At 54.1% G+C, this 27,489-nt stretch overlaps 1 protein-coding gene across 7 annotated transcripts in view; it reads right to left on the bottom strand.

Annotated features, from left to right (window-relative positions):
- Positions 1-240: 240 nt before the first annotated feature.
- Positions 241-27,489, bottom strand: part of SS18L1 (SS18L1 subunit of BAF chromatin remodeling complex) — a 39,998-nt gene continuing 12,749 nt past the window's right edge. For 3 of the 7 annotated variants that reach the window (XM_034947339.3, XM_034947340.3, XM_008963194.5), the window contains 10 exons: positions 25,317-25,393; positions 24,172-24,256; positions 22,341-22,485; positions 20,999-21,178; positions 19,567-19,731; positions 18,965-19,066; positions 17,704-17,796; positions 10,142-10,261; positions 8,289-8,416; positions 241-3,542 (listed from right to left, as the gene is read on the bottom strand). In XM_034947339.3, coding sequence (XP_034803230.1) covers positions 3,516-3,542; positions 8,289-8,416; positions 10,142-10,261; positions 17,704-17,796; positions 18,965-19,066; positions 19,567-19,731; positions 20,999-21,178; positions 22,341-22,485; positions 24,172-24,256; positions 25,317-25,393 — 1,122 coding nt within the window. In that variant the 3' untranslated portion in view covers positions 241-3,515. The other 4 variants (XR_004668247.3, XR_008622288.2, XM_063601129.1 and 1 more) reach the window with 3 other exon arrangements.

The following is a 27,489-nucleotide window of genomic DNA, read 5'->3' as shown; positions in this document are numbered from 1 at the left end:
TTGCCCGAGGAGGCTACGGGGCAACGCAGAGCAGGCAGTGGGGACCGCAGGGCAGCCCCGGGGCGCCGTCCCCACCGCCCTTACCCTGGCTTCGCCTTGCCGCCGCGGGGAATCCGGTGCGGACGCACGGGAACTCTGCCCGGGAGCCGAGGTGACAATCTACCGGGTCTTGGTAATAAGTATTTGCAAAACACATCACACCAAAATCCCGTTAACTTCATGAAAACTCACTTTATAGGATGATTTTTGAAGAACCAGTTTATTAAGAGATTACACCAAAAGCATAAACAATTTATACGTCAAACTCCGACTGAAAAAAAAATAACCGATAAGGATGTTTTTTAAATGTACTGTACTCACAAATAACAAGACAAATTTGACCTGTTCAATAAATAGAAGTGAAGTGGCTAAAAATTTTTAAATGGAAATGGAAAACAGTCTTCTTCTTTGTACAGCTTTGAAGGGGTGCCCCCCCCATTCAAGCCTATACGTATAAAAACCCTGACAAAATCAGAGGTTCACTTAACACTCCAACCATATGAGCGTATTAAGGTTTCTTTTCAGATCTTAGGAGATCTTGTCCACCTTAATCCCATTCACAGATCTTAGGAGATCTTGTCCACCTTAATCCCATCATAAAGACTGTTGGCATGAGTTCTGATGTACTGTTTTAATATGCTAAGTACTGTTGATTCAACAACAAACCTTAATGGGTGATGAGCTTTTGCATACCAATATGAATTTGTCAGCACTTCTGAAAACTGGCCATCATTTTTCAAATTCACAATTTGCTGGATGTCAGGGAACAATAGGAAGAAGAATGAGCGTCAATTTTCATGTCTTCCTTTGCTTCTTCACTGGCCTTCCATAGAAGTAGTCAGAAAAAAACAAAGCACCATCAACCACACTTCACAAACAATTCATGTTGGCCTAAGCTTTGCTCAACATTCATATGACAGAAGATAGAATAATGAAAAGGAACTGCTGGCATCACTTTCCCCATAATATGACATAAAAATGGACAGCACATTAAATAAACATTCTGTTATTAATCATTAAATATATTAACACCAAAAATCATGTATAAATTAGGAAATAAATGTACAAACTATTTTGCAAAGTGCTTTTTAAAATATATACACAACATTCAAGATATTCTTAATGTAAGACATTTCAGATTGAAGTTTTGGGATAAGTGTCCTTTTCTTTCAGAAAGTATTATTAATACAGCACTTAAAAAAACACACAAACACACAAAAAAGGCATATTCCCAGATTGGCAAGGAATAAAAATAAACTATTTTCACAGTTATCTAAAATGTTTAACATTTTCAGTGGGAAATTTTAGTCCCCGATTGAGTTTGCAAATTAGTTCTATGAAAATTGACAGGAAAAGAACAAAATCAAGGGAGATGACTCCCTAACTGAAATTGCTAATACTTTTGTCAATTAGCAATTACGAACTCTCATTTCAGTAATCGAACATGAACATATACATTTATTTTTAAGCCCTTACCAGTGTTAAGGGTTTTAGAAACCCTTAACGCCTACACAATAAACACTTCTATCCCCATTTGTGTGTGACATCTGTCTCCTAGAAGAGGGGAGAATGTCCTAGAACAGGACTGGTATTCAACACAGGCAAGTCCTTTAATCTGTGCCTCAGTTCTTCATCTCTAAAATGGGAACTGTTACCTGCCTCCAGATTTCCTCATAGGGGCTGTCAGAATTAATTCAAGCAAAACACATAAGTGACTTGTAAATTCTAAAGCACTCAACTCTGGGTAAAGAATTAATTTTAACTTATTTATTTATTTATTTATTTTTTTGAGACGGAGTTTCACTCTTGTTGCCTAGGCTGGGGTGCAATGGCGCGATCTTGCCCCACCACAACCTCTGCCTCCTGGGTTCAAGCCATTCTCCTGCCTCAGGTTCCCGAGCAGCTGGGATTACAGGTATGCACCACCATGCCTGGCTAATTTTGCATTTTTAGTAGGGACGGGGTTTCTCCATGTTGGTCAGGCTGGTCTCGAACTCCCGACCTCAGGTGATCCGCCCGCTTCGGCCTCCCAAAGTGCTGGGATTACAGGCGTGAACCACCACGCCAAGAATTACTTTTAACTTTTAAAACAAAACATCAATTAAAGAGAAATATCGTTATTACTAGGCCTCATATATCAAGCATTGGATATCTTTTGTATTTTCTTGGTAGTTCTTGGAAATCTGTCAGCATTTATCCAAAGATTTTTTTAAAAGGATTCATAGCAAATATGAATATTATTATTCCAACTAAAGGTTGATCAAATGTCCATGCTACTTGTTAATTGAAATGTGGGATTTTTTTCCTTTGACCATACTTTTGCAAGTGTGCTGTCTTTAATGTTCACACAGAATTTAAATGGGATTTAATGTCTTAGAAATGTAAAAATTACTCAAGTTTCTCTATATAAAACCTTTACTTTTCATTAGAAAGAACACAGTAACGTAACTGGATGTGAGTTTCAGACATCCCTAAAAGAAAAGAAATGCTTGCTTGGAGATCTGAGCAAGTAGGTCCTGGAAGAAATAATATAAAATAAACAACTTGCCAACTGTTTGGAAGATTTGGTTTGAATATTTAAAATTACCTATCAACTTAGAATTGGGCATATTAAATATTCCAATCCCAGAAATGACCATCAGCTAAACAAGGGTCAAAGCCAGAGTAATCTCTGAGGGCCCACCTCCCAGAGAGCTGCCCCTTTCCTTCAGCAATACCGCTGGCCCTGGGTTAGGCAATTTGTCAACGGCCCTTAGGGATTCATATTTATTTGGAATACAGTCATTGATCCCTGTTTACTTTTTAATACAAAAACATGTACCTTTTTGGATAAACGGATTTGGCGAGAGACAGGCAATGGGCAAGCTCTGGAAGTGGCCATCTGTGGCCTCTCCCGTGGGAGATGTTTATCCTTTTCGTTACGTAACAGAAACTGACCCAACGCACAGAAGATGCCCTCCCACCCACCCCATCGAGGCACAGGAAGAGGCTGCCCTCCAGGGGCTGCATGTGTGTCCAGCTGTGGCGTAGCCAGTTAAAGAAAAGTTGACAACCCACACTACAACACTGCATGAGGAGGAAAATGAGACCTAAGGTCTGTTGACGGGAACAGGTGGACTGTGGTGTCCTTGAGATCTGTCCTGTCCCTGGGCACAGAATGCTCTGATGACAAAATGACCCCCAAAGCTAGCTAGAAACATTGAGAAGGGGGCGGGGGACAAAAAAAGGATACCTCTCCGTGTACCGACATACAATACTATACACAGCACCAAAAGTATCACACCACCAAGCGCTGTCTCACGCCAGTGGTGTGCGCTCGGCGTCATACCCAGCATGAAATGAGCACGCTTCACATGCAGACGTGGCACTGGGCGAACAGGTAACCAACATGTCACAATTCACCAGAGCTGCCGCCAGCCCATCCGGCCCCTGGATGAACACGCTACCACAAGGGCTCCAGCCAGAATGTGTGTCCCTTACTGCTGGTAATTTCCATACTGGCCCTAAAAGAGATCAAGACACAGATTACACCCCTATAGTAATGAGTGAAAGGAAGACAGATGTCCACCCCAGCCCGGACGGGGGTAGGAGGGACAACAGCAAGCAAGCAACCTCTGCTCACATCTCTGCGGGGCAGCGAACGGCTTTCCAGAAGCCACTGGCCAAGCCTGGGGCTAACAACGTAGACAGGGCCAAAGGTTCATTTGTTCAGTCACACACTGGCATCGCTGCAGCTGGGCCTGTGCCAGGCCTGGCATCAGAGCCTTATGCTGGGCCTGCTATGCAGGAAGGCTCTCCTCCAAGCTGGCCCCACTGGGAGCCAATGCAAACACCATCTTCCCCCCAGCCTGCTACAGTAAGAAAATGGGAGCGGGGACGACCAGGGTGATGGATTTCAATCTATAAAAAAAATCTGAAGACCCAGGCTGGGCAACATGGCCAGACTCCATCTCTACAAAAATCCAACTATTAGCTGGGTGTGGTGGCGTGTGCCAATAGTCCCAGATACTTGGAGGGTGAGGTGGGAGGATTGCTTGAGCCCAGGAGGTCAAGGCTGCAGTGAGCCGTGATTGCGCCACTGCACTCTAGTCTGGGTGAGACCCTGTTTCAAAAAAAAATCTGAATTTGGGAGGCCGAGGTAGGAGGACTGCTTGAGCCCAGGAATTTGAGACCAGCCTGGGCAGCACAGCAAGACCCCATCTCTACAAAAAAAAGAGAAAAAATTAGCCTCGGCCAGGCACAGTGGCTCACGCCTGCAATCCCAGCACTTTGGGAGGCCGAGATGGGTGGATCATTTGAGGTCAGGAGTTCAAGACCAGCCTGGCCAACATGGTGAAACCCCATCTCTACTAAAAATACAAAAAAAAAAAATTAGCCAGGTGGTAGTGGCACGTGCCTGTAATCCCAGCTACTTGGGAGGCTGAGGCAGGAGAATCACTGGGCCTGAGAGGTGGAGGTTGCAGTGAACTGAGATCATGCCACTGTATTCCAGTCTGGGTGACAGAGTGAGACCTTGTCTCAAAAAAAGAAAAAAAAAAAAAAAAGAATAAGCCACATGTTGTGGCGCATGCCCTGGAGGTTGAGGCTGCGGTGAGCCATGTTCCTGCCAATGCACTCCAGCCTGGGCGACAGAGTGAGACCCTGTCTTAAAAAAAAAAAAAAAGGCCAGACACAGTGGCTCATGCCTGTAGGATTACAGTCCCAGCACTTTGGAAGGATCACCTGAGGTCAGGAGCTCGAGACCACCCTGGCCAACATGGCAAAACGCTGTCTCTACTAAAAATACAAAAATTAGCCAGGTGTGGTAGCACGTGCTTGTAATCCCAGCTACTCCGGACGCTGAGGCAGGAGAATCGCTAGAACCCGGGAGGCAGAGGCTGCAGTGAGCGAGATCGTGCCACTGCCCTCCAGCCTGGGCAACAGAACAAGACTCCATCTCAAAAACAACAACAAAAAACAACATGAAGAGAAACTAGAGAGCCTGTGCCCCACAAGGCCGCAAGGCAGAATTCCTTGGGCAGCAAAACGGAGCATCGGATCTGTGGTGAAAGCCACTCAGGAGACTGCCACGGGGGGAGACAACGGATCATCATCGCGTGCCTGTTCTCCACGGGGGGAGACAGCGGATCATCATCGCGTGCCTGTGCTCCACGGGGGGAGACAGCGGATCATCATCCGCGTGCCTGTTCTCCACGGGGGGAAGACAGCGGATCATCATCGTGTGCCTGTGCTCCACGGGGGGAGACAGCGGATCATCATCGCGTGCCTGTTCTCCACGGAGGAAGACAGCGGATCATCATCTGCGTGCCTGTGCTCCATGTGTCCCCAGCTAGGTAATGATCAGATTTCCCGAGTGCCCCCAGCGAGGAAGTGGGGGAGGGAGGAAAGCTGTTCCAGCCTGACCGAACACGTCACATTCTCATTCCCAGAGCTGCCTGTGATGATCCTAGTTAGTGGGAGTCTGTTCTGATGTCTTTCTGCCCCTGCACCATTGGGTAAGACGGAAAGCCTCAAATCCAGAGCTGCTCAGCTGAAGGCATGGCAGCCCTGGAGCCCTATAAAACCACTGGCAGCCCCAATGCCTCAGCACCTTTTTTTTTTTTTTGAGACAGAGTTTCGCTCTTGTTGCCCATGCTGGAATGCAATGGCGCGATCTCAGCTCACTGCAACCTCCGTCTCTATCTGCTCCCGCCCGCCTCAGCTTTCCAAAGTGCTATAGGCGTGAGCCACAGCGCCCGGCCGCCTCAGCACATGTTTAAGTGTAGCCCAGTGGTTCTCAAATGGAGACAATTTTGCCCCTGGGGCATCTGACAATGTCTGGAGTCATTTTAAATTGTCAGACTGGGCAATGGGGGTGCTACTGGCATCGTGGTGGAGGCCAGGGGTGCTGCAAACGTAACACAGTGTGCACAATGGCCCCTAGGAGACGCCCAGCGCCGGCAGTGCTGTGCCAAAGCGCCACGGCCAGCTACACTGGATGCTGACTAAAGGCTATCTTATGTTAATATTTTGCAGTTAGATGGACACATTTCCCCCCAGATGTGAAATTCTATTCTCTATCTTCCCCATTGCTCTGTGTCTTTTTCTTTTCTTTTTTTTGAGATGGAGTCTCTCTGTCGCCCAGGCTGGGGTGCAGTGGCGTGATCTCAACTCACCTCTGCCTTCCCGGTTCAAGCAATTCTCCCACCTCAGCTTCCCGAATAGCTGGGCTTACAGGCACCCGGCTAATTTTTGTATTTTTAGCAGAGATGGGGTTTCACCATGTTGGCTAGGCTGCTCTCGAACTCCTGACTGCAGGTGATCTACCCGCCTCAGCCTCCCAAAGTGCTGGGATTACAGGTGTAAGCCCCCACGCCTGGCCTTTCTTTTTCCTTTTTTTAAGACAAAGTCTCGCTCTCTGTAGCCCAGGCTGGAGTGTAATGGTGCAATCACGACTCACTACAGCCTCGACCTCCTGGGCTCAAGGGATCCTCGTGCCTCAGCCTTCCAAGTAGCTGGGATTACAGGCATGCACCACCATGCCTGACTACTTTATTTTTTGTAGAGACAGGTCTTGCTATGTTGCCCTGGCTGGTCTCAAACTCCTGGGCTCTAGTGATCCTCCTGCCTTGGCCTCCCAAAGTGCTGGGATTACAGGCATGGGCCACCACGACCGGTCACGGTCTTTTCATAGGTAGGTATAAAGTTATATGTCCTCTGCTTCAGTCTTATAATTAAGTTAGGACATTCACTTATTTCACAAAATCCAAATAAGTTATTTTCAGGACTGTATGAAGGAGGTATGGCGTCTCATCAGAATCATTCAAATATAATTCTAATTTAACATCAGGATGCAGACTGCTGTCCTTCCAGACTCCAGCATGACACTCCTGTGCAAACCTGGAGGGCCAAGCTGGGGCCTGCTCCCCACTGACCAGCGCCCAGCACACACTGGGGAGAGGCGGCCCCTGCGTCGGCTACAGTGGCCTCACAGTGTCCTGAGAGCACACCAGAGCCCTCCTGACATCTGTGTAAATGCCTCATCGGCGTGCCCTTCCCAGGCATGGCCGAGTACGGTGCCCTGGCAGGGAGACTGTGTTACATGGTCTTTAGGCTTCTCTACATCTACCTGGTGACCCTTTGCCCTCTTGAAGAAGGAGGACAAGAAGCATTTAAAAAACAGTGTTTGGCCTCTTACGTACCCAATTCCCTGAGAAAAACAAACTTGAGCGATGTAGTGCTTTGAAATTTCACTGGCAGTGTAAAGTGTCCCTAATACCTCCAGCCAGCTCAGAGTCACCAACACAGAGCCACTTCCTGCTAAGGACTCTCTCAAAGGAGGCTCCAAAAAATGTCCCAGACCATTCTCCTTCATATGCCCCGTGCTCCAGCCACCGAGCCTCCTTCAGGCTGCCTTCACTGGGACAAACCTCCTGGTGCCTCAGGACCTTGGCACGCCCTCTTCCCTTGCCTGGCTCATTCTCCTCTAGGAGGCCCTCGCTCCTGCAGTGCTCCCACCACACAGACCCTGTCCTCCTCCAGGGGCCCCATCCCACTCAGAGGGAAAGCGATGTCTGCTTTATGGAGGCCCCCACGCCCACCTGTCCCTGTCACCTCCCGCCACATCGGCCTCCTCACTGTCCCGAGAGCTCCCGCTCTTCCATCTTCCAAGCTGCTCTTTCCTCAGCTCCTTCAAAGCCCTGCTCACTGTTCCTGGGCAGAAAGGGCTTCCCCCTCCCTAGGCTGAGCCTGGGGCTGCCAGCCACTCCCCGCTGTGTCTTCGTCCTGGAATTGTCCACACGGGCCAAATGCGGTCGCCTGCGCCCCCATCTGGAAGGCGGGCTCCATTTGGGGCCCCCCGCTCTGTCCTCAGCACAGTCTGGCCCTGTGGGACCACCTTATGTCTCTGTAGCGAGACATAAGCTCTAAAAGTGCAGGGTTCGTGTCGCGGCCACACGCCAAGCACTCAGCAGAGACCGGACGCGTACCCAGTACGTGACAAACATTGGCAGAGTGAATGAATGTGAGAACCAGGCGTGCAGATCTAACGGTGAGCTTAGGGTATGAAAAGCCAGCTGGATGACTGAGGTGAGCGTATACACAGAGGTAATTCTGCAAAACCTTACAGGCTCAGAGACTTAACATTCTGGAAGGAACCCTGGAAGCCAGTTAGTTCCAGCTCATTATTCCTCATGGCCATAAGAGAAATCTTCATTATGTCTCGACAGGCGCGGTGGATGGGCACATCTGGAAACATCCAGAAAGCTTGCCTGTTCATAGCCGTAGGGCCGCTGCTGCTGGGCAGATGGCGCTGTCTGCGGTGCTCGGTAGCTTCCGTACTGCTGGCCTTGGCCTTGCTGGTAGCCGGGGTACTGTGATGGGGCTCCCTGGGCAGGCCCTGAGAAAACACCAGGAACTGTGAGGCCGGCCAAAACGGGCACATCTTTTTTTTTTTTTTCTTAACTTAAAATTTTTTTTAAAACTTCCTCTTCTCCTTGAAAAATTCCTGTCTCAATGCATCAGCCTTTTGTCAATCTCCAGAACACCTGGCACCTGCACGTGCTCCACGTTAACTCTGTACAGCGAGAGCACCACGTAATCGACTCACCAGCCCCTCCAGTCCTGTGAGGTCCCAGGACTGTGCCCCAGGCCCCCCACCAGCATGGCGAGGGCTGATGGGCTCTCTCCATCATCCCAGAACTGCTGCTACCTGAAGGCAGGACAGCCCTCCAGAACCCGCTGGCCCCAGTCACACTGGCTGCTGTAACTTGTCACTGAACTACCACGGGAGCTGCTGAAAACCTGCAGCAGGTGAGACAGAGACATCGTCTCTAGGAAGGCTAAGTCAAAGGCTCCGGCAAGAACTGATAGAGGCCAATTTTTTTTTTTTTTTTTTTTTTGAGGCAGGGTGTCACTCTGTCACCCAAGCCAGGCTGGAGTGCAGTGGCGTGATCTTGGCTCACCGCAACCTCCACCTCCCAGGCTCAAGTGATTCTCCTGCCTCAGCCTCCCAAGTAGCTGGGACCACAGGAGTGTGCCACCATGCCTGGCTAATTTTTGTATTTTTTGTAGAGATGGTCTCACTATGTCATCCAGGCTGGTCTCGAACTCCTGGGCTCAAGCAATCCTCCTGCCTCAGCCTCCCAAAGTGCTGGGATTATAGACATGAGCCACCACACTGAGCCTCAAGTAATTTATTTTTTTATTTTTATTTTTTGAGGAGGAGTCTCACTCTATCGCCTAGGCTGAAGTGTAGTGGTGTGATCTCGGCTCACTGCGACCTCTACCTCCTGGTTCAAGCAATTCTCCTGTCTCATCTCCTGAGTAGCTGGGACTATAGGCCCCCACCACCATGCCCAGCTAATTTTTGTATTTTTAGTAGAGACGAGGTTTCACCATATTGGTCAGGCTGGTCTTGAACCCCTGACCTCAGGTCATCCGCCCACCTCAGCCTCCCAAAGTGCTGGGATTATAGGCGTGAGCCACCACGCCTGGCCTCAAGTAATTTTTATACTATTTAATTAGTAACGGCTGTAAAGGGCTAAATAAGCACAGCAGAATCAGGCACGTGCCTCATAAGAAACCACGTGTGTGGAGCTCATCCTGAGAACTGAGATTCTGCTCCAACAAAAGACCTGGGGCAGCCCACACCTTATTTTTCAGAAGTTTCCTGGGTGATTGTAAGCTGCAGTGAAGGCTGAGACCCACAGGCTTTGACCTGCTCTGTCAAAGAGGTCGAAGCTGGGCCTGAGGCGTGCAGGTGACGGATACACGGGACACTGGCTCCCGTCACAGACCACGTGGGCAATGAATTTATGTTTAAGTTAAAATAAGATGTTTCAGGTCTACGTGCATGGATGTTTCCAACTTTTCTGGAAACCTAAAGGTATTCAAAATAAGTTTATTACACATCTGCCTGAGCACCAGCGTCACCGGGCATGTACCCACATGTGGCAGGGGCAGGGGTGGGCACTGGGGGGCCCCGAGGAGCGTGCTCGCCTCTTACCGTAGCCCTGCTGCTGCCCGGGGTAGCTCTGCTGGCTGGGGTACTGAGCACGTACCCATGTGTGGCAGGGGCAGGGGTGGGCGCTGGGGGGCCCCGAGGACCGTGCTCGCCTCTTACCGTAGCCCTGCTGCTGCCCGGGGTAGCTCTGCTGGCTGGGGTACTGCTGCTGGGAGTACGTCTGCTGCTGCGCGGCACCCTGCTGGTACCCGGCCTGCTGCTGGCTGTACTGGGAGTTTCCTGGAGGGAGGAGAAGACACAGAAATGACTTTCCCCACCTGGGCTAAGGGGGCTCATTCTGTGGCCCACTCACGACACGGTAACTTTGGAATCCCAAAACCAAATCCATTGCTTCGGCATGTTTATTTTTTCACAACCATTCAAATACTATACTACACCTTTATCTTATAGAAATACAAATGGAAAGCTAAGAAACGAAATGGTTAATATGACAACTAAGACAGAGATGAACGCCAGCGTCGCGGGTCAAACTGTGCTCCCCAGAGAGATGCTGATGTCCTAACTCCAAGTACCTGTGAATGGAACCTTATTTGGACATAGGGTCTTTGCAGATATAATTTTTTTTTTTTTTCAGAGACAGGGCCTCGCTCTGGCACCCAGGCTGGAGTGCAGCGGTGCAATGAGAGCTCACTGCAGCCTCCTTCTCCCTGGCTCAAGTGTTCCTCTCACTTCAGCCTCCCGAGTAGCTAGGACTACAGTGTGTGCCAGCGTGCCCAGATAATTTTTTTTTTTTTTGAGGTGGAGTTTCGCTCTGTTGCCCAGGCTGGAGTGCAGTGGCGAGATCTCAGCTCAGTGCAAGCTCCGCCCCCCCCGGGTTCACGCCATTCTCCTGCCTCAGCCTCCCGAGTAGCTGGGACTACAGGTGCCCGCCACAACGCCAGGCTAATTTTTTGTATTTTTAGTAGAGATGGAGTTTCACCATGTTAGCCAGGATGGTCTCGATCTCCTGACCTTGTGATCCGTTCACCTTGGCCTCCTAAAGTGCTAGGATTACAGGCGTGAGCCACGGTGCCCGACCATGCCCAGGTAATTTTAAATCTTTTGTAGAGACAGGGTCTCCCTATGTTTCCCAGGCTGGTCTTGAACTCTTGGCCTCAAGCAATCCTGCTGCCCCTGCCTTCCAAAGTGCTGGGATTACAGGCGTAAGCCACCATGCTCTGCGCAAAGAATCCATTTTCTACTTTACTTTTCTGGTTGGAAATAACTTTCCTTTTTTAGAAGCTGTAAAATTTAAGTATTTTAAAACTGCAATCTAGTATTTTTTTTAAATAACAGCTTTATTGAGATAATGCACACTGGAATGGCTTAAAAACCTATCAGGGTAATTCAATCTGTAGTTAGATGGGATGACAAAACTAACACACGCTCTTATTCCAGGCTGAACTCCTCCTAAGGCGAGAGCTTTGGAAAAACTTACTTGAGCCTTTCCAGTTATTCTCTATCCAGGAAGTACCTTGAGTCTTGAACTTCCAATGCCTTCCTCTAAATCCAGGGCCGGTTCCAGCAACAGCTGGCAAACGAGCTGTCACCGTCACGGGAGAAGACTTAAGGTCACTATCCTTTCTCCTGCCCCCATGAAAGCCATCTGAGACATGGGGGAGTGGGTTTTCAAGGGTGTCAGGCTTTTGGGGGTCAGCCTGCATATTCTCATGTTTTATAGCCCACTTTATTCTTTACATAATAAAGGAGCCAGTTTGTGGCCGGGTGCGGTGGCTCACGCCTGTAATCCCAGCACTTTGGGAGGCCGAGGCGGGTGGATCACAAGGTCAGGAGATCGAGATCATCCTGGCTAACATGGTGAAACCCCGTCTCTACTAAAAATACAAAAAATTAGCCGGGCGTGGTGGCGGGAGCCTGTAGTCCCAGCTACTCGGGAGGCTGAGGCAGGAGAATGGTGTGAACCTAGGAGGAGGAGGTTGCAGTGAGCCGAGATCGCACCACTGCACTCCAGCCTGGGCAAAGAGCGAGACTCCATCTCAGAAAAACATAAACAAAAAAAAAAAAATAAAGGAGCCAGTTTGTAGGAAATGGGCCAGCTTTGCCCTGGCACCCAGCAGGTATGCAACAACTGTGAGAGTGCCAGCTCAGAACACCCAGCCCCCACACACAGGGACCAGGCCTGGCTCTCACACCCCAGTGGGTGCTCAGGCGATCTAGTGTGAACTGGCAGCAGCCGCCCTATCCCCAAAGAAAGGGGGCTGCTGAGATAACTGCAGGGAAAGGGGGCACGACATCTGTGGAAAAGGCCTTCGCCGTTTTCAGATGTGTTTCATGAAATCTGCAGGGCTCGGGGGAGCCCAGGCCGTGCTCTCAACAGGACAGCAACAGGGCGGGCAGATGTGGGGCCTTCCTCCACAACCAGCAAGTACTCCAGGGTTCTTTCTTTTCTTTTCGAGACGGAGTCTCGCTCTGTCACCCAGGCTGGAGTGCAGTGGCACAATCTCGGCTCACTGCAAGCTCTGCCTCCGGGGTTCACGCCATTCTCCTGCCTCGGCCTCCTGAGTAGCTGGGACAACAGGCGCCCGCCACCATGCCCGGCTAATTTTTTTGTATTTTTAGTAGAGACGGGGTTTCACCGTGTTAGCCACGATGGTCTCGATCTCCTGACCTCGTGATCCGCCTGCCCCAGCCTCCCAAAGTGCTGAGATTACAGGCGTGAGCCACCGCGCCCAGCTCTTTTCTTTCTCTAAGAATCCTCTGGCATTCTGCGGGGTGCCTGTGAGAAGGTGCCGGGCAGCATGGTGCGTCTGTGTGTGAAACAAGAGGCCACAGCACACCCTCTGCTTCCTCAGGAGCAAGATGTGGACACAATGAGCCACGAGGAACACGTGAACGACGCTCAAAGCCGTGTCACATAAAAACCATAAAAACACAGTGATCCACATGAGGATGCAGCCAAGGCGGCCCCAGCGCTGCCCAGGGAAGATATGTCCCACAGGCCCCGGCCACACCACCCTGTCGTCCACTCCTGGGACACGCTGGTCACCACCTGGCGAGGGCCTGAGAAATGCATACGACACGCCAGCCACGCTCGGGACTCCAGGAGGTGTGGACGGTGTGGACAGCCATAAAGTGAGGTCCTTTCAGTTTCTGTGACAGCCAATGATGTTCCTTTTTTTTTTTGGAGATGGAGTCTCGCTTTGCCGCCCCAGGCTGGAGTGCAGTTGCGTGATCTTGGCTCACTGCTACCTCTGCCTCCTGGGTTCAAGTGATTCTCATGCCTCAGCCTCGCAAGCAGCTGGCTTTACAGACATGCGCCACCAAGCCCAGCTAGTTTTTGTATTTTTGGTAGAGATGGGGTTTCACCATGGTGGCCAGGCTAGTCTCAAACTACTGATCTCAAGTGATCCACCCGCCTCAGCCTCCCAGAGTGCTGAGATTACAGGCGTGAGCCACTGTGCCCCGCCCCAATGATGTTTAATTTAACTTCTGAAGCTGCCAATACATCTACATGATTCAAAGGTACATACAGACAGACCCATACCTTCAAGAGGTCCTGGGAAGGTGGCCGCTTCCACTCCTGCTCTGGACTGCCTGAGCCCTAACCCCATCTCCTACCCGGAAGCATTTGTGTTGGTTGTTTTGGTGTTTGTCCATTGGCTGACGGTGTGAGTGTGCGTGTGTGCAAGGGCACAGTCTCCTCTTGCCTGCATTTTCACAGAGGCGCATCCCACGCATCCAGCTCCATACCTGGCTTTGGCAGCTCATGGGCGGTCTCTCCTAGCAGCAATGGCGCCCAGACGCCAGGTCACGAGGGGCTGCGCTCTGTCCAGTATGCGTCACTGCAAACCTCACTGTGACGCGAACGCGGGACTCGCGCCCTCTCCTGGCCCCTCCCCCACCGAGCACCACATCCCGATGCTCCTGCCCAGCACAAGTGACCCCGTGGCCCCTGCTGTCCCCTCCTGGCTTGGTCAGCCCCACTCTGGTCCCCTCCTATTACTGGTGCCCTGCGCATGAACACCCTCTCGTTTTATCACATTCTGCAGGCTCCTGACTGATGCCGTCACCACGAACAATTCCAGCACCAGCCTGTCCCACTCATCCTGCTGTGGGATGACTCAAAAGTTGGAAAATTCTTTTTATTTTTGAGACAGGGTCTTGCTCTGTTGCCAAGGCTGGAGCGCAGTGGTGTGATCATAGTTAAGTACAGCTTCGACCTCCCGGGCTCAAGCTATGCTCCTGCCTCAGCCTCCCAAGTAGCTGGGACAACAGGCGCATGCCACCACACCTGGCTAATGTTTTTTAGTAGAGAGGGGGTCTTACTATGTTGCCTAGGCTGGTCTCAACCTCTCAGGCTCACGTGATCCTCTGCCCTGGCCCCCACAATGCTGGGATCACAGGTGGGAGCCACCGCACCTGGCCTGATGCTGGGATCACAGGTGGGAGCCACTGCACCCGGCCTGGAAAGTTCTTTATGGTGCCTTTGACCCATTCCTCCTAACGTCCCCCCAGCCTCTCCACTGCACCATGGGCCACAGTTGTGTTTGAAGGTGGCTATGACACACAAGACTTCACAGTACCATCTGCTGCAGGGTAAAGTGTCACCTACGTATGTGCACTCCTCATGTCAGAGTGTAACAAACAGATGGAATAAAATGCTTCTAAATCAAGGAGGAAACCACACCATCTGTCTTACTGGTCTTGAGGTTACTAAGCTTTTCAGCAAATTTCTCATCAATGATGGAAGGCAAGAGTACGTAACCCACAACAAGCTACGGAAGTACCTATCAGCCGGGCACGATGGCGCACACCTGGAGCCCCTGCACTGTAGGAGGCTGAGGTGGCACTTGAGCCCAGGAGTTCAAAACCAGCCTGGGCAACATGGCGAGACCTTATCTCTACAAAAATTAAAAAAAAAAAAAAAAAAAGCCAGGCCTGGTGGTGCATGCCTTTAGTCCCAGCAATTCGAGAGGCTGAAGCAGGAGGATCACTTGAGCCTGGGATTTCCAGGCTGCAGTGTGCCACGATCAGGCCACTGCACTCCAGCCTAGGTGATAGGGCAAGACCCTGTCTCTTTAAAAAAAAAAAAAAAAAAGTAGCTACATCAGACACTAAAAGGCTGAGCAGCACATCCTGCGTTTGTTTTTGGGACAAAGTGTGGCAGCCTTGGGCAGATGCATGTGGACACCTCGCCATGGACAAGGCTGAACGCTGTGCTCTAGTTGGAAGGGACAGGGCCAAGCCCATGATGGCAGAGATCCTGCTGACTCCCAGGGCTTACGGAGGCACCACTGCAGCCAATATGCCAGAAGATAGCCTCTGGGCGCTGGCCACAGGGTGGCTTTTGTTTTGAGACAGGGTCTGGCTCGGTCACCCAGGCTGGAGTGCTGTAGCGCAATCTCAACTCACTGCAACCTCTGCCTCTGGGTTCGAGCAATTCTCCCACCTCAGCCTCCTGAGTAGCTGGGATTACAGGTACCCGCCACCATGCCCGGCATTTTTTTTTTTTTTCCCGGGAGAGAAAGGATTTTGCCATGTTGCCCATGCTGGCCTCAAACTCCTGAGCTCGGCCGGGCGCGGTGGCTCACGCCTGTAATCCCAGCACTTTGGGAGGCTGAGGCAGGTGGATCATGAGGTCAGGGGTTCGAGACCAGACTGACCAACATGATGAAACCCCATCTCTACTGAAAATACAAAAATTAGCTGGGCGTGGTGGTGGGGCCTGTAATCCGAGCTACTCAAGAGGCTGAGGCAGGAGAATTGCTTGAACCCGGAAGGCGGAGGTGGCAGTGAGCCGAGATCGTACCACTGCACTCCAGCCTCGGCGACAGAGCGAGACTCCGTCTCAAAAAAAAAAAAAAAAAAAAAAAAAACTCCTGAGCTCAAGCAATCTTCCTCCACTGGCCTCCCAAAGTGCTGGGATTACAGGCGTAAGCCACCATGCCTGGCCATTTCTTTTTTTTATTTCTTTTTATTTTTTTTGAGACAAAGTTTCACTCTTGTTGTCCAGGCTGGAGTGCAATGGCATGATCTCAGCTCACTGCAACCTACACCTCCCGGGTTCAAGCAATTCTCCTGCCTCAGCCTCTTGAGTAGCTCAGATTACAGGCACATGCCACCATGTCCAACTAATTTTTGTATTTTTAGTAGAGATGGGGTTTCACCGTGTTGGCCAGGCTGGTCTCAAACTCCTGACCTCAGGTTATCCACCCACCTCAGCTTCCTAAAGTGCTGGGATTACAGGTGTGAACTAAAGTGCTGGGATTACAGGTGTGAACTAATGCACCGAGCTAATTTTTTTTTTTTTTTTTGAGACAGGGTCTTATCCTGTCGCAAGGCTGGAATGCAGTGGCACGATCTCGGCTCACTGCAACCTCCACTTCCCAGGTTTAAGCAATTCTCCCGCCTCCGCCTGAGTAACTGGGACTACAGGCGTGCACCACCATGGCCAGCTAATATTTGTATTTTTTGGTAGAGATGGGGTTTCACCACGTTGGTCAGGCTGGTCTCAAATTCCTGGCCTCAAGTGATCCGCCTGCCTTGGCCTCCCAAAGTGCTGGGATTACAGGCGTGAGCCACAACACCTAGGCTCTTTCTTCTTTTAAACTTTCATTATGTATTCATATACTTTTTGTTTCCCCCAGGTTTACAAAGGTATAACTGACATTTCAACGTCGCAGGCATTTGTAGCGCACACTGTGATGTTTCTATATGTGCCTACACTTGCGTGCTTTATTTCTTCATAGCAGGCTGAGATGTGTAAGCTCAGAAGCAAAACCTTTACACATCCAATTCTTTAAGAAGTAACCCAAACAAGGAAATCTGTAGCCGTTTAGTGCCCGCCTGCTTTGTGTACCTGGTGAAGCCTCACCAACACTGTTACCTCTTGATAAATCACAGCCCTGCAGTGGGAAGGCCTCAGCCACTGCTGCCTGCCGGTCAGCGTCAGCAGACACGAGGCCCCTCTCCCCAGGGACTGCAGGCCCGCCTTCCCTCCCGGACGAGGTCATGCAATCCCGCAGGCGATCATCAGCTCTTCTCTGGGGGCCATCTTTATCCCGGGGTGGGACTGGAACTGGCTGTGTGTACCTCTTCCCAACTCCACATTCTGGGATGTTCTGTTGGGGTTTCAGGGCAGCCAGGGTGGGGGCACAGACACCACAGAAAGGGGCAAGTCCACCCGACACACAGCCCCCAGCGCAGCACTGCCCAGGACTGCCATGATGGGCGGCAAGCCCCCAGCCACAGATGTGCGTTTCCTGGCCTGCAGGTGTCTGAAGAAACGCGAGGCCACACCCAGCGCAGCCACTGCTGGCCTCCAGCTGAGGAAGCTCTGAGAGTGGCTCGCAGGCCCCACGCTCCCTGGCCAGACCCAATAACAGAGTCTGTGTCCCCAACCCCAGCATGGCCGGCTGAATCCTTCCTGTTACAGGCCCCACGCTCCCTGGCTGGACCCAATAACCAAGTCTGTGCCCCCAACCCCAGCATGGCCGGCTGAATCCTTTCCTGTCTCACGAACACGCACATAAGGCAAGCGGGGCTCCCGACACAGCCTGAATTTCCAGCTCCCAGAACACACTGTCTCTCCTCCCACGCGCTGTGCTGTGATTTAAGGGACTCGCTGAAGGCAGGCACTGCGTGCTCCTAAGGGTGCAGCGTCTTAACTCTGCTGCGTGTGGCACTTACGCTCGAGCCCAGCACGCGGCCGTGCTCCTTACCCCCCTCATAGTAGTGCTGCGTGGACTCCTCGAAGGACCGGTCGTAGCTCTGCTCCGTGTAGGATGACTGCTGGTAGGCGTAATCGCCGTGGCCTGTGCGAAACGGAGACGGTGACCGTCAGTGGAAGCTGTGCACTGCACAGGTCCCGGAGGAGGCAACTGAGACCCAGGCTGGGGAGATGCTGTCTGGCCAGGGAGGCAACAAGAGCCAGCAGGACCCGTGTTCCCCAAAACCATGCCCCAACCTCCTGAGCCTCGGCCTCCTCACTGAAATGCAGACATCAATGCCTCCTTCTCGGGGCGACTGTGAAGCTACCTGGGGATTTACACAGACGATCAGCGCTTTCAGTGCCTGCCACACAGCCATGCTAGTGACCCGACTGCCTTCTGCCCGCCACCGCTAGCTCCTGGGAGGACGCAGGCAGGGGTGTCCAACCCTTACCGAGGCCTTCGCTGCATGTGACCATCACGTGGCAAGGGTGGCTTGCCCTGCTGCCACCTGCCCACCTGTCTGTGCACCTGCCCCTTGCTGGCTGAGGCCAGCTCCCTGCCTGGATGCCTCCCAGGGATCAACCCAGCCTTTAAGACCACTTTATTTTATTGTTATCTTTACTTTATTTAGAGACAGGGTCTTGCTCTGTCACCAAGGCTGGAGTGCGGTGGCGCGATCATGGCTCCATGCAGCTTCAGCCTCCTGGGCTGAAGCGATCCTCCTGCCTCAGCCTCCCAAAGTGCCGGAATGACAGGTGTGAACTGCTGTTTTCAGCCAAGACCACTTTCAGTATCCCCTCCACAAGCCCTGGGACTATGCAAAGACTGAAAGGTGACGACGGTAAAATACTCTGCAGAGATTAGAAGGGGCAGGAGGAGAGGTGCTGCAGGTGGAGCCGTCACCTTCAGGGCATTCTCTGTGAAGCTGGGAGGCGCCTTCTTGAACATTTCCACCTATCTACAGCTGGGAGCTGCAATTATCCGCCTCCAACTCCCACAGCCTTTCAGGAAGTAGAGGCAAGGCCGCGTGGAGGCCAGTGCAGCGGTGTGTGCCACAGCTTCTCTCTGCAGAGGCCAGGCACCACTGCCAGCCCAGCTCACCCCATCCCCTACACCTTGCTCCTGCAGGGCATCTGGCCGCTCTGCCTGTAGCCCAGGCCTGAGCTGGAATGACTGAGGACACACTGCAGTGGCCACACCCTCCTTGCCCTCCTTGCCCCTGCAGCTGCTCTGCGTTCCTGGGCGGGGTCAGGCCGCCGCCAGTGCTCACCGTCGGGGTAGTACTGCTGGCCCATGGGCTCCGCAGCGCCCTGGCTGTGGCTGTACTGCTCGCCATAGTACTCCTCCTGGCCCAGGTACTGCTGGGAAGAGCCTGCAGGGGAACCACATTCAGCGCCAGCGCGGGCCGCGCCCTCCTCCCTCGGAGGACCTGCTCGCTCACTGGGGAAGCCAAGGCCTTGCTGAATGGCCTCACCCACCCGAGGAGAACACCCCACGCCGTCATCGTATCCAACTTATGTTTTGTATTTTTAGTACAGAGTTTCACCATGTTGGCCAGGCTGGTCTTGAGCACCTGGCCTCAGGTGATCCGCCCACCTCGGCCTCCCAAAGTGCTCGGACTATAGGCATGAGTCCGGCCTGTGACACTCTTAATGACAACTGCCGCCCCTGCCCCCAACACTGACTCCTCGGGGACAGTAGACCCTCCACGGATCACACCCTGGCCCTCACCCCCAGCGTCCACACTCAATGTTAACACCAAGGCGCCAAGCCTCAATCCCCCAGGCTCCCCGAAGAGAAGCACACACAGCCTGGCACTTCATGACCCGCGGCGGTCAGCTGTGCCCGAGACCTGGCCCGGCCGGGTGTTACCTTGCTGGGAGGGCCGGTAGGGCGCCATGGGCCGCTGCCCCATCATGCTGCTCCCCTGGCTGCCCTGCCCCATCATGGCGATGGACGACTGGCCCTGGTAGTGCTGGCTGCCGCCCTGCGCCGAGCTGTAGTGTGACGTGGCCGCCTGCTGCTGCATCATGGAGACTGAACGACAGGACAGAGGCCCCACATCACCCCGGGAAGCCTCCCGCCCTCCCTCCCACACCCAACTACCTCCTGCGCCCGGGCGGGTTCCTCGTTATTTTCCTGCGCTCCCCACGAGGACAGTGTCCTCCACCGCAAGGCACGCCTCCCCTACGTGGCCCGCACTGACGCCCTGCAAGCTCAGACCCGCTGCTTGCACCGACTATTTAAAAATGTGCCGACGTGCAGAAAACAACAGGGAGAGCCCCCGGGCAGGAAGATCCAGTGGCTTCCACAGCCAACAACCACCTTTCCACCTCTCCTCGGACACACAGCTCCCGTGACAATCCCACTTCCACTGTGGCTCGAGTCCTGTTCTGCCTGGTCCCTTGAGCTGGCCTCAGGGGTCACACTGTCCCCTCCTCAGCAGCTTTGCAACCTCACAGCCCTTCACATTGGCCTGTCGTACACGTCCCCTGCTCAGAAGCCCCTAGTGGAGCCCCGTCCAACAGAAATGACACAAGCCACACTTTTTAAAGTTTCTAGTAACCACAGCAAAAAAGTAAAAACAAACAGGTGAAATCCATTTTAATCATGCATTTTATTTGAGTCAGTATGTCCACAATAAACGCTAAACATTCAGTTACTGTGAGAAAATCCTAAGGAGGTCCTCGGCACCCTTTCTTGGCACTAAGCCTCTGAAGTCCATGCGTCTCCAACACTCAAGAAACTCAACCGGGACTGACGCCCACAAAACACGACCGGGGCCGATGCTCGTGGAACGCGATGGGGACCCGCTGCTTCTCAAGTGCCCAACACCACACGTGGCCGCCATGGCGGACGGCCCCGCTCTCGGGCTCCCGCTGCCCTGCAGAAAGGCTGGGGCCTCTGGCCCAGCGCTTCTGGCCCCTTGTCTTCTCCACTGAGGTGCCTCTGGCCAGGCTGTTCCCTCCCCGGGGAACAACTCTACCCCACCTCTGAGAGCCCATTGCTGTCTGTCCAGACCCAGGGCCAGTGGCCCCCACTCCCTGGGGCATTCCCTGAGACTCCATGGGAAACACCCCAGCCCCTCGCAAAGCTGGGGGACAGGAGGAGTTGATCGTGCACCCACTGGCGCCCATCCCTCCGGAAGCTCTCAGAGGCAGCGGCCAGCCCCGATTCACGGGCCCCTCCCCTCCAGCACCCAGCAGGAGGGCAGCTTCCCCGGGACCACATGTCCAACGTGCATGTGTCAAGGGTCTTGGAGGCAGGCCCAGGCCCCCCGGGGTTGCAGAGGCAGAGTAGGTACCTGGGTTGGACTGCATGTTGATGTTGGTCCGAGACACGTAGTTGCCGATGGTGCCTTGCCCCTGCATGGGGACGCCCTGCGAGGCGGGTCCCGCGTGGCTGTAGCCGGGCCCAGAGATGCTCATGGAGGTGGTGGGCAGCGTGTTAGGCGCCGTCTGCTGCATGGACACGTGGCTCGGCCCTGGCATGGGGAGCAGGGAGTGGTGTCAGGCGCTGGGGAGCCAGGTCACCACTTCTGAAGATGAAGACACCCCAATTTCCCTTCAAGTGATTTTGGGAAGAGTTGCTATCAACAGCACTATTAATGATTAAGTGACTAATACATAAGTGGCCGGGAGCAGTGGCTCATGCCTGTAATCCCAGCACTTTGGGAGGCCGAGGTGGGTGGATCACCTGAAGTCAAGAGTTCGAAACCAGCCTGGACAACATGGTGAAACCCCGTCTCTATTAAAAATACAAAAAAATTAGCCAGGTGTGGTGGCACGTGCCTATAATCCCAGCTACTTGGGAGGCTGAGGCCGGAGAACTGCTTTAACCCGGGAGGCGGAGGTTGCAGTGGGCCAAGATCATGCCCATTGCACTCCAGCCTGGCCGACTAGAGCGAGACTCTGTCTCAAAAAAAAAAAGAAAAGAAAAGAAAGCAGTGTACATGCTAGCAAAGTACAGGATGAATCGTTTATTTGTTGTTATTTTGTTATTATTTTCTGAGACAGGGTCTGGCTCTGTCACCCAGGCTGCAGGGCAGTGGCATGAACAAGGCTCACTTCAGCCTCACCCTCCCGAGCTCAAGTGACCTCTCTCCTCGGTCTCCCGAGTATTTAACAGTTTGGACTACAAGTGTGCGCCATCATACCTGGCTATTTTTTGTAAAGATGGGGCTTTGCCATATTGCCCAGGCTGGTCTCAAACTCCTGGCCTCAAGTAGTCTGCTGGTTTAGGCCTCACAAAGGGTTGGGATTAGAGGTCTGAGCCACCACACCCGGCCTGTTATATTACTGTTAATGGTCTCCAAACGTTATCCATGCTTCTCAATCCAAAGACAGGAGCATTCCATTCCTATTACACAATCCACCTGGAACCCCGCAACTTGCATTTGAATTTGATGGAACGTGACAGTGTCAGATAGAGTGGGCAACTGGAGCAGGGGCTCAGCCCAGCCGCACGGCAAGCTTGCTGCGGCCCTGAGCCTGGGCGATGGCAGCCGACCTGTGGCTACCCCAGGAGGAGTGGGTCCCATGCCCAGCCCTGTGAGGGGTGGGGTGCCCCACCATGGCAGCCGGCTGCCCAAGGGCTGCCTTGGTGGCCTTGTAGCCAGGAACGCCCTCCTCCCCCGCCGCACTCACCGTTGCCAATCTGGCCCTGCAGGAGGGAGGAAGGTGGCAGGCCCGTGCTGATGGCGTCACTCAGGCTGCCCTGAGAGTGCAGGCCCTGGCTGGAGCCGCTCTGAGTCAGGGCTCCAGGGCCCAGGTTCATGTTCTGTGTGGGCGGCTGCAGGCAACAGGAAGTTTTCAGGGAAAAACGGTTAAGTTACGGAGAGCGACCTCCACAAGCCAGGCCAGGGACGAGAGGGCACCCGAGATTTGCCACCACACATCATGGCCACCTGGTCAATGTTCGTAATCAGCAGCCATCGTCACAGCCAGGTGACCGCAGAGCACCAGGCCCAGATGGAGATGGCAGAGTGAGCGTCTGGGTGAGCGTTCACAACTCTACTGAGTATCAAGTTCATCCACACGTGCCTGGGTGTGAAAAGCTGGACCTCCTCCTGGGACAGCAGGGAACCCCTTCCCCGGCCCACCAGGCTGAACGCACCCCGTCCCCCTCGGGCGCAGGTGACCAGCGCCTCCGTGCTCCCTGACCACGACCCCTCCGTGCCAAGAGCTTTGGCACAGGCGGGATCCCTCTCCTGTTTCCTGTGCTCCTGCTGCATGTGCCCCTTCCCCGACTCCCCCCACCCCACGCCCGCCTCGGATCACACCACACAGAAGGGAGTGAGTGTGAAGTGGCCCTCAGCACTCTCCCAGATCAAGGTCAACCAGCAGCTTTGGAGGTCTGCACACACATGCTGTCTACACCTGGCCAAGAAAAGGAAATTTCCACCAGGACCCGTGGGTGTCTGCAGGGTGAAGAAGTGCAATTTGACAGGTCAGTGGAGGTGGGTTTAACATTTTTACTCGCAAAACACATCCTGGCATTTATGTCATCACTTGCTGAGGAATAAGGGTCACTAGGAGATACGTCATTCCCGGCGACATGTCTGTCCCGGAACCCCGTCAGCAGGACAGAGGCTGCAGCAGCACGACCTCGTCTTCACTGTGACAATTTAATCTTGGAAAAATGCATTTTAAAAAATCAAACAAAATAAAATATTTGAACTAACACTGGGAGAATTTACTGTGCTGGGCATGTTTTAAGTTCCGTTTTCACCCACAGCAGCGCATGTGCACGGTTCACAGCGGCTCAAAGCACCCGGAGAGGCTCCAGGGAGACGCAGGGCCCCCATCCCACCTCTCCCCATCCCACCTCTCCCCACCCCACCTCTCCCCACCTCTCCCCACCCCACCTCTCCCCACCTCTCCCCACCCCACCTCTCCCCACCTCTCCCCACCCCACCTCTCCCCTCTCCCCACCCCACCCCACCTCTCCCCACCCCACCTCTCTCCACGTCTCCCCACCCCACCCCACCTCTCCCCACCCCACCTCTCCCCACCTCTCCCCATCCCACCTCTTTCCACCTCTCCCCACCCCACCCCACCTCTCCCCACCTGTCCCCACCCCACCTCTCTCCACCTCTCCCCACCCCACCCCACCCCACCTCTCCCCACCTCTCCCCACCCCACCTCTCCCCACCTCTCCCCATCCCACCTCTCCCCACCCCCGACCCGAGAGCTGCGGCTGCTCCTGGAGTGGCTTCTCTGGGGCTTCCTTCCCTTCAATACATAACGAGGCTGAGCCACAGTTCTGACCTGGCCACCTCAGACGCTGTCATTACCCCCAGTCTGTCAGGAAGGGTTGGTCACCACCGCCCACACTCCCATTTCTGGTGGCTCTAGTGGTATTTTTGGTTTCTCTGAGTCATCTTTGCTACCTGAGGTGACATGCCCACAATTCCGATCTTAGGCAGTGTCCGAGTCCTTGCTGGGTAAAGGAGGCCAACCCCCCGTGGGTACTCACAGCAGGAAGCAGGGACTGCATGTTCTGGTTGGAGTCTGCGATCGTGGCCAGGTATACCAGGTTCCGGTGCAGGATCTGCTGGTACCTGCAGGAGAGGGGGCACGCATGAGGCAGGACGACGGGACCACAGAGTCCCCACGTGGATCCAAGGCAGAAGTAAAGTGTGAACAAGACAGCCTGACATCCAGCCAAACCCCATGAGGACATGGACCCCAGATGACACCCAGCTGGACACAGGCAGGTGGCAGGGTGCTGGGGTCTAGGCGGGGACGGGAGGGCAGCCTCTACCCCAAACCCTGAGCAGGCTCCCAACCCATGACAAAAACTCTGGAAAGACTCTAAGGTAACAGCTAAGCGGAAGCTGGCATTGGTCTGTTCAGAGGATGGAGATGGGGGGAGGCCACGAGGAGGCAGGGGCCTGAAGGTGACAGAGGGACAGAGCCCTCGTCCAGTTGAGCCAGGCAGTGGGCGGACTCCATAGAGCCAACGACCCTGAGAAAGCCCTGGAAAGAAATGGGGAAGCACAGTTCTGCCAGGGAAGGCCCCTCGTATACCTCGCACCAGTGGGGACCCAGTCCCTTCACCCCACCCACACCCAGGGGTGTCTGAGGCCATTCACGCACTTCCCACCTCCAGGTCAGTCTGACGGCCACTTGGACAGCCGCTTGGAGGGTGGCAGACTGGCCACGCACCCCTCCTATGCATCAGGCATTAGGTTCACAGGGTCACAGGAGGTCCCACCTGGAGTAGGTGCTGTCTCCTGGTGTGCTGGCTGTTGGCCACAGAGCTGCCCAGAGAGGCTGGCCCAGGCCTCCCCACACTGCTCCTGCCTCCCACTTTCCGCCTCCCTCAGAACTACCCCAGTTCTGGCAGCAATGCTTCGCAGCTGTGCCGGGGACTCTCGGGACATATCTGGCCTCTGTGCTGGGGGACTCTCGGGACATATCTGACCTCCGTGCTGGGGGACTCCTGGGACATATCTGGCCTCTGTGCAGGGGACTCCTGGGACATACCTGGCCTCCGTGCTGGGGACTCTTGGGACTTATCTGATCTCTGTGCTGGGGGACACTTGGGACGTATCTGGCCTCCATGCTTAGACTCTGCATGACACCCTCCAAGTGTTCCGGTGTATGGCGGGCACTCACTGCGTGCACTCGGCCGTCTTGCCCTTGCTCTGGTACTCCAAGATGCACTGGATCAGGTGGTGGTTCTCGTCCAGCATCTGCGGAGAGAGCGTGAGCGGGCGCTGCCGACGCGGGGCTGTCGCTGACCCTCGGGATCAACTGCCATCGCTACACATCTAGTTTTCATATAGGTTGAGCGTCCCTTACGTGAAACGTGTCAGATTTCAGATTTTTCCAGATTTGGGGATATGTGTATTAGACCCACCGGTTTGGCATCCCTAATCCAAAAACCCGAAATCCAAAATGATCCAATGAGCATTTCCTTTGAGCCTCATGTTGGTGCTCAAAAAGTTCTGGATTTTGGAGCACTTCAAATTTCCAGATCTCGGATGCTACGCCTGTTCTGTATACGAAACTGTCGTTACGTGCATTGCCTCAGCCACCACAGACCGAACATTCACACCTCCCTGTGCTGGGGACTTCATCCGTATGCGGCAGGGCCATCTAAGCCCACAAATGAAAACACAGAGGCCCCGTGCCCCCAGCAGCCCCCAGCCCGAAGGACCCTCCAGCTTCCAGGGCCCTTGACGGCAGAGCATCTGTGCAGCAAGGGTCAGCCAAGCCGATGGCAAGGATGTCAGGACCCTGTGGGCACCCCACAAGAGGCCCTGGTGCCCCTAGGTGGAGGGGATAGCCTCGAATTGCAACCACACAGGGTGGGGCACAGGTAACTGCCCCCTCCCAAGGATCAGCAGGGGTCCAGGGCACTCCCAGGTGGTAAGGGCATCAAGACTTCCTGCAGGGGCTGCACCAACCGGGGTGAGGGAGGGAAGGAAAGGGTCTGGGGGGGTCAGGGACGGCACCACCGGTAGAAGAAACCACACACACACAGGCCGGCGTGGGGGCAGAAAAGATGGGTGAGACTGCAGAACCGGGCATGACCTAGACCTGGGGCTGGCACCCCGCAGCCCTCACCCCCAGGGGTGCTGCGCTGAAATGCAGGAGAACGGCACGATAGGCCCACAGGCCACACAGGGAAGGCCGGTCCCGTCTTGAACCTTCAGTGTCTTACACATAAAGTGTGTGTGCCCAGACAAGGTCATGACCCTAAACCCAGATTAAACCAGTTTCAAGTGACTCAGGTGAACAGCCAGATGTGGGCCTCCCAGAGCTGGGCCAGGGGTCTCTCTGCAGGCGCCACGTGCTCCTAGAACTGGCAAAATGGAGGCTTCTGGTCCAGGGACGGCCAGGCATACACTCCGCCAAGCACGGTCTGCGCTCAAGATGGGCACTGCCAGGAACCTGTCAGATGCAGGGGCTCAGCCTGTCTCTGACCTGGTGATCCACGTGCCTGGCCACACCTGAGCAGCAGGGGGCTGGGCCCACAGATTCCCCAGGTTTCCTTCCCAAAGCGCCTCCTGAACGTGCTCTGTGGCCCCAGGAGGGCTCTGGAGCACTCCCCAAATCAAGCGGCCCAAGGCCTTGCGTCCACACACCTGCGCGTAGTCAGGACGTGCTGAGTCTGGTGGCTGGTAGAAGTGGGGAGGGGTGGGTGGCAGCAGAGGAACAGGGACTGGGGCCAGGCGGCATCCTGCAGACACCACACAGGACGCCCACAGGCCGTGGGGAGCAGGCACAGGAGAGCTGGCTCTTTCAAGGTGTCCACCTGGGGGCAGCACTGGGTGGCCCGCGGAGACCCAACGGGAGGCGAGAGAGGAGAGAGGGGGTATGGGAGGGGACTGAGAAGAGGCGACACCCGCCCTGTGACCAGCCGCCTCTGTCTGCAGGGAGGCACAGAACTGAGCCCACCGCACCTGCTGCTTTTCATAAAAAGGCCTTTTCTCAGAGGCTGGCACCCAAGGAAAAAGCAGTGCCTTTTGGCTCCACTACAGCGTGCTGGGTCACTCAGCCCTAGGAGGCCGCTCCCGACAGGAGCTCTACAGGCCCTGGAGCAGGGGAGCCCTAGGGCAAGGGGAGGAGGAGCCCACCTGCCTGCCTGGGGCCTTGGGGCCACCCAGCTGTGCCTCCACCCTGCAACGTGGCCCCTCTAACTGCGATTTGACCTTGGGGCCCAAACTCATCCACAGGCAGAGGGAGCCCAGGGTCGAGAGAGCCAAGCCAGGCCAGCTCACAGGGCAGAGCCCGGACCCACAGCCCCAGCTGAGTGACTGCCCCCAACTCAGCTTCCTCCTCC

This window comes from Pan paniscus, chromosome 21 (genome assembly GCF_029289425.2).
Source record: "Pan paniscus chromosome 21, NHGRI_mPanPan1-v2.0_pri, whole genome shotgun sequence".
Classification (NCBI taxonomy): domain Eukaryota; kingdom Metazoa; phylum Chordata; class Mammalia; order Primates; family Hominidae; genus Pan; species Pan paniscus.
This window is presented reverse-complemented; position numbering and strand designations above follow the sequence as displayed.